Consider the following 7,583-nt stretch of genomic DNA (forward strand, 5'->3'; position numbering starts at 1 on the left):
CCATAAGCTAGAATGCACCAAAATCCTTGATTTTAAACACCCCCCAAAGATTAGATTTTTTGTTATTATGGAACAGTCATTATTACAATTAGTGCTCTTAAGTTTCGTCCTTTTCTTCACAGTTTTTGCATATTTTGTTGAATCACAATCGTCTAAAACAAGTCCGCCTCCTCCTCCGCTGCCTCCCCCTCCACCTCCTCCTCCCCCACCACCGCCCCCAACCCCACCCGTTTCTCCTCCTCCATTTTTTGCCGCTACCACCACCTTCACCACCGCCATCTCTAGCGCATTCTCAACCACCGCCGCCTGCAGAGCACTACCATAATCGAACCGATCATCATAGTTGGGGGCTGCCACCACAACTGTCACGTAATCACAAGCTCAGTACGGGGCAAAAAATTGGGCTTTTGTTCATCGGCATTGCTATCATCCTGCAGTTTGGTGTTGTTGGGTTCTTAATTTTGAAGAGAAGGCAGTTGTTGAAAGTCAATGGCGCAGGAACATACGAGGCTTGCTCTTCTTCTTCATGAAATTGAAATTTCCCCTAGCTTTTGGGTTACATTTGCAATTCAATTCATTTTTAGGGACTTCTTTTGTTGGATTGAGAAAAAAGAAAATTATCTGATGAACTGAGAAAGGGATTAAAAATACTGCAGATTTGTGTCCTTGCTGAGATCTTCTGTAAATGGGTAGATCTTTCACACTTTTTTTTTCTTTTTAAAATTTTGCTGCTGTTTTGGCTGTTGATTCTTTCCCTGTATTATCTAGTTTATGTCTACTTGGATTTTATTCTACAAAGAAGAAAAGCTTTCAACTTTTACATCAAGTGTTTTTTAGATCTTTCAGCTAACTATTTTGACACTGTAAAAATGTTAAAACTCATGGGAGTAATATAGTGGATTTGGTGAACATTCTCTTTCATATTTATTTATATAGTATCTTGCTTTTTGCCTATAATTCTAAGAATAATGAATGTTCCTTGTGTCGTTGGCAACATGATTATGTATTTGTGTGATGCAAAGTTTATTGGTTTAGTTGCATCAAATGCATTTGCTCTTGGGATATACGACAGGAGATAAAATAGTAGCAAAAGCACAACAGATTCTGAAGCTTGGTTCAGCAAAAGCTTCAAGTAATGCTGTCTAGAGGTGATGATTGATAAGTTTCTGATAGATTTTTCCTAATCTGGAACAATTTTGACATGGAACTTCCTTCCACACCTTATTGTATGTTTAATAAACATGGATATTACATTCTCCGACAGGCCATTCTTGACATGCCTTTGAGACTGAGTCGTGCACTAAGCTAGGAATTTGTTAATGACACTAATGGGAAGCATATGAACTGGTCTTTCGGATTATATATATAGACCCTAGACCTTGGATAATTAAACTGCTTAATTATTACTGATTTTGGAATTTGTGATGCTTTCTTTTAGTCGTTTGGGGGTGGGAATTAGGTGATGAGATGGAGATAGTTTTTGCATTGGAAATTCCGAGGTTGTAAACTGTTCATGAAGCTGAATTGTATTCATTGATTCTTTGTAAAATTACATCATGAAATCTGCAACATACCTAGAATAGAGCTGTTTCATTTTTGTTATCACTTGGCAATAATCTCTACTTGTCCAAGTCTAACAGGCAAAACTGCTATATCGATTCTTGCCAGTGGTCTTCTAGGTCTACTTTCGTGTGTTTCTACAAACAATCATTGGTCTGAAAGGATACAAATTTCTGAACCACAATGGTTGGCTTCAATGTGCCAATGGGATGGTAAACCAATATCTAGCTTGATTATTAGCCATGTTAGTTTTTATGTTATTGAAAGCTGAAACTATACTTTCCGTTTCCTTTAAGATGTGGTTAAGCCTCTAAAGGTGACCATATGACCATGTAAATTTGGAGAACAAAACTCATTCCTAAACTTTCCTGAATACCATCAGCTTTTCAGGATTTTTTTTTGTGGGGGGGGGGGGGGATGCTTTAAAATTATTTAATAGCTGATCGATGACAACCAAACAAGTAACCGGTCTTCCAATTTTATTCTTTGCCTTTGCCCCATTGCTTCTCTGGACATGATAAGGCTGATTAATTTATTAAGGGAGTCATGATCAGGTATCAATTACCGCCCCACGCATATTTTATGTTTTTACACTGGGACACCTTCTATCCCTTGTTTTAACAGCAAATCTATTGTGGGGTTATGAAAATTCAACGAACAATTGCATTGATGGAGGAAACGATTGGGAAATCAATTGTTATATTCTTTGTTAAAACCAGTTGGCAAATGATTCCAACAACGGAACCATGTCACTTTTGCGTATTATTTATCATTTATGTACAAAGGAAAGAATCCCGTTTCTTTGTTTTCATTTTTTGGGTGTTTATAAAAGAGGGTCAAGTTCTTGAGGCAACCATACTACTAGCTGAAGGCCCAGCACTTGAAACAGGGAGACCTCGGTTATACATGCGTTGTATCTTTTCCCTATACTCTGTCAAATACTCGTCAGGAACGGCTGGTGTTAACTCCACCACATCAGCCATCTTCAGCCTGCATGTAGGATCACTCACGGGCTCATGGTTCAGCCTTGGCCTCAACTCTTCCTTAACAGGAAATGTAAGAGGAGACGAAATCGAGATCCCCCACCCAGCTCTTTCCAGCAAATCCATCATTGTTGAGTTTGCAGGAAACTCTTGCACTGACATCTGCAGCATTCGCGAAATATAAACATTCAGACCAAACTTCCAACTAATGCACCGACATCAGCAGCAGTCTTGAAATGTAGATGTAGGGGTTAATGACACATGAACTGCTATTTCTTTCTCATGTTTACTTTGGAAAGCACGGATTAACTTAACATTTGTCTTTCATTTGATTGGAGAGACATCATTGGAGAATTTGACACACAATGACCATGCCAACATAACCATTTTAAGAAACATACCTTATCGTTTTCAATCATTATAACAAAGACAGGTCCATCGTCACTGCAGTGTGGCTTGTAAGAAAATGGGCAATCATCTGAATACGTAGGGAATGTGCAGGGAGGTTTCAGGGAATTGTTATAGCCAATTGAAGGTCGGTCCTTGCTCATTGTTTCACAGTGCCATGTCACAACCCATCGAGCCCACTCAACCATCTGAAGTACAAATGAAGAGTGTTTACAGTCAGCTTCCTTGTATCTCCAATGAGCTGCAAAGCCAAACTCAGGTTGCAAATGCATCTCCTTCGTTCGAATTTGAACTTCAAATGGAACTGTGCCTTCACCTATCACTACTGTGTGCAAGGACTGATACCTGCAGATTAAGATGAGTATTAGAAGGGTCTTCAGCATTTATGGCTTCCACCTAGAGAACAAAACCGGAGCATAGTAAGGTATTATATACCCATTAAATTTCGGATGAGTTATATAGTCCTTCAACTTTCCAGGTACGTCAGACCATAGCTGGTGTACTACATATAGTGCCTTGTAACAGTCGTCCACATTTTCAACAATAACACGTACTCCACATATATCATGGATCTCATCCATGGCCAACTTATTCCTGCAAAAAACAAAATAGCATCACATGAGGGGAAAAAACTGTTGCTATAATGACACACATCAGCATTGGATACCGAAACAGATACTAAAAATAGTCTTAGCAATTGGCTAAAGCCCTATACTACCATAAAGATGGTCTCCATGTTCCACTGCTAGAAATTGATAGATAAATAGATAAATTTACTGAGTTATAACATACTTCAACATCTTTGAATAAATGCTATATAAGCTTTTATGCCGTCCAGAGAGAACATGATAAGGAATTTCTTTATCCCTGAGAGCTCTCTCAAGTTTCTCTATAGCATAAGTAATCATCGCCTCATCAAAGGATTCCACAAGCCTGGAGGACAGTTCTATGTGCTGATCCGGATTGAGATGCTTGAAACAAAGATTCTCTAGTTGCTCTTTCCAACTAGAGATTCCTAAACGATTGGCTAAAGGTGCAAATATTTCCAAAGTCTCCTTAGCAAACCTCTGTTGCTTAAGCAAAGGCAAAGCATCCAGTGTCATCATGTTGTGAAACCGATCAGCTAATTTAATGAGGACAGCTCTTGCATCTGCCATGGCAAGGAACATGGTGTTCATCCTATCTGCTTCAGCAGTTTGGCTTGCAGTATTATTTTCACGTACTAGCTTACTCAGTTGACTAAGCTTGGAGACCTATGGGAAGTCATAATAGGGCAATTAAAAGCTTGTACTATCAAATCTTTACTCGAAAAGATGCTGATTGATATATGCAAGAAAATTACAAGGAACTTGAAATTAATCAAGCTTCTGAAGTTAATATGCTACCTATGATGCTCAAGATTGGGGAAGCTTATGCTTAGAACTAGATAGCTTTTATTTTAACTAGGAAATTAAGCACAAACTAAAAGAGAAGAGTTCAATCGTTAAGAGAATAACCAAGAAGGAATAAGAACAACAGAGACAACAATTACTATCCAATATAGCTGTCAGTACAGCCACATCCAACACAATCATTAATGGAAGGGAACTATAAAGCTAAAACTATTTGCTCATTCAAATAAGGTAGAAGAGTAATTAATAATATGCACATCCTATTTTATGAAAAACTAATTAAATATTCCATCGCATACAGTCTTTCATTCTTTAAGACACTAGATTGCTAATTGAATAAACCAAAATCTTCAACGCCAGACAAAACAAACCTAACAGTAAAATCATTTTGGTTAGAGTATAAACACGAGTAGCACAATACGCATTGGAGAGTCGAATTTCTTACCCCTAAAACTAAATCAGAATCTCCGGCACCAAATGTCCTAAATATATAGTCATAGCTCAAAAACGAGTCATCAATGGTGTCATGTAAAAGCCCCGCAGCAACTATAGTGGAGTTTGCACCGACGAAGGCCAACAACACTGCAGTTTCCACACAATGTTGTAAATAAGAATCACCACTTGCACGCATCTACAAGACAAAGAATTTCACATCACCTTTCAATATATGAATCAACAGAAAGTCAAGATTAAAAATAAACTTTGATTTCTCTGTTTGTACCTGCCCTCTATGTGCCTTCTCGGCTTCATAAAATGCCTTGACTACAAAATCTTCACAAAAGATTTTGTGCCTCATTTTTGCACCTAAAAGCAACTCCTCAACACAAGGATCCATATTCACTTCCTCTATGAAATTATCCTCCATTGAAAACGGCAATTCATCAACACAACCACCACTTGGAACCTCAAAACTTTGTGAATCATAATCAGTGCAAGACCCTAAGGCGCGCCTTATGAATCCATTTAACAATCCATTAGTGCCACTATGTAAAGAGCCCTGAAAATGCCATTCTACACCCTTTTCACGCGCGGCTCTCATAGGAGGACTACTGCTACTACACAAAACAGGGCCCTGAAACACCGATACGGGGCTTTGATTGGGTTTCAAAGAACCACCGAATTTACCTGTTGAATAACAAAATGAACAGCTTAATTCCTTCAACTCTTCCCCTCTGTAAGACCCTAAATCCTCTCCACCGCTAGAAAAGCTTGATTTTACCGAAGATGAGGAGAAGAGGCACGATAAACCACCGACAATTGGTCTCGGGCATGAAGAGGAAGCCACTGTCGAGGAAGTTGAAGATGATGATCTTGAATTCAAGTCGAAATCACAGGAATTGATGTTGATCTGGTGAGTCGTGGAGCATACGCTGCTCGGTGTACTCGCATAAAGAGCTATTGTTGAAACTGCCATGGCTCAGGAACAGGCAGATCGGATCGACACCAAAAGAAATAGTTTTTATTTTTATTTTATTTTTTTAAAAAAACCCAATATTTTATCCCAGTGAAACAACGATTTTCCCAGGCATCAAACAACCCCACTAATTTTCTCGAGAAAGTAATAAAACCCAGAAAATTTCTCCAGACCCAAATAATTCCTGCATTGACAAAACAAATTTCAGTTTCCCCCTTAAAACCCAGTGAAATTCGCTAAAAGAAACCCCAACAATTATATCAGCGCATGGGCTTTTCCTACTATCAAAAACCAATTAATTTATTAAAAGAGACCCAATTGGAATCTCAAGTCAGAACTATAAGGCAAATAAATTTCTTTAATTCTAGGGTACATCTATATATATATATTATATATATACAGAGAAACCCTAAAGAATCAAAAGAGTAATTTGATCGACGAGATCAAATTCTGAAGCTACAGTAATTACAAATATATAGTCAAATTAGGGAAAATATCACAATTTATTTTTCTTTTTTTCGTAAAACGAAACAGTCAAATACATTTGAGATTGTTGAAATTGAAAACTTGAAAGAGAGAGCTTTCGTTTCTTCTCCTTCGATTTTCCGTTTGAGTTCCTCTTATAGAGAAAACCGTCTCAATGATCAACAATGTCTTATAATATACGATTTTAATTAATTTTTTTTGATTTGTCAAAATGACCAACAAAATCGCAATGCGAAATAAAAATCGTAACGCGATCTCCAGAATCGCAAATCAATTTCCAGAATCGCAAATCAGTTCCCAGAATCGCAATACGATAGTACAAATTCGCATTGCGATTTTCCAGAATCGCAACGCGAATATGAAAATCGCAACGCGAACATATAAATCGCAACGCGATTCTGACTATCGCAACGAGTATCCGTAAAATCGCAACACGTATCCGTAAATCGCAACGACAATACGTAAAATCGCAACGCGTATCCGTAAATCGCAACGAGAATACGTAAATCGCAACGCGTATATGTAAATCGCAACGAGAATACGTAAATCGCAATGCGTATCCGTAAATCGCAACGACAATACGTAAAATCGCAACGCGTATCCGTAAATCGCAACGCGATTTTTAAAGCGCCATTAGAATCGCTACGCGTATTTTATTTTCAAATTCCAAACACAAATATTAATTATCGGAACACTGAACCGTCCATAGTATATCCCGTAATCGCAACTCATAACCTAAAACCTAAAATCACAACTCAGTCTCATCTCCATCTCTCACTCTCTACGGCGAAATCCGTCCCCATCTCCGAAGATTTCCGTCCCCATCTTCGGCGAAATCCCTCACAACCATTCACGGTCAGAAATCCCTCACAATCATTCAGAAATGGAAAATCAACCTCTGAGGGTTAGTTTTTTTAATTATTTTTATTTTGAAATTTTTGCATTATTTTAGGTTTTTCATATTGAAATTGATGATAAGTTTACTGGTAATTTCAATAATAGATTAACCATTTCACTTAGATTTCATATTAAATTCATTCGATTGCTGCCAATACTGCTAAACTGTTTAGTCTTTAACCCTGTGAAGTTAGTATTTGTCTTTGTTTTGTCTTTTGGTTGAAGTAATGCAATCCATTAAAGTTTCAATTTGCTTAAGAAGAATAGTTTCTAAACTTAAAATCGCAACATGAAAATGAAAATCGCAATACGAAAATGACTATCGCAACGAGAGAAATGAAAATCGCAACGCGAAACCAAAATCGCATTGCGATTTTCATTTCGCGTTGCGATTCTCTCGTTGCGATTTTAATTTCGCGTTGCGATTTTTATTTCGCGTTGCGA

At 37.8% G+C, this 7,583-nt stretch overlaps 1 protein-coding gene across 1 annotated transcript; it reads right to left on the reverse strand.

Moving 5' to 3' along the window:
* Positions 1-2,279: 2,279 nt before the first annotated feature.
* On the reverse strand, positions 2,280-6,364 carry LOC120195122 (probable GTP diphosphokinase RSH2, chloroplastic). The gene is made up of 6 exons (XM_039197221.1): positions 5,064-6,364; positions 4,788-4,973; positions 3,744-4,204; positions 3,387-3,545; positions 2,945-3,296; positions 2,280-2,705 (listed from the first exon to the last, which is right to left on the reverse strand). Exons 1-6 carry the CDS (start codon positions 5,754-5,756, stop codon positions 2,397-2,399), a joined length of 2,160 nt encoding a protein of 719 aa, XP_039053152.1. The 5' UTR covers positions 5,757-6,364; the 3' UTR covers positions 2,280-2,396.
* Between the last annotated feature and the right edge of the window lie 1,219 nt (positions 6,365-7,583).

This window comes from Hibiscus syriacus, unplaced genomic scaffold (assembly GCF_006381635.1).
Source record: "Hibiscus syriacus cultivar Baekdansim isolate YM2019G1 unplaced genomic scaffold, ASM638163v2 tig00117005_pilon, whole genome shotgun sequence".
NCBI lineage: Eukaryota > Viridiplantae > Streptophyta > Magnoliopsida > Malvales > Malvaceae > Hibiscus > Hibiscus syriacus.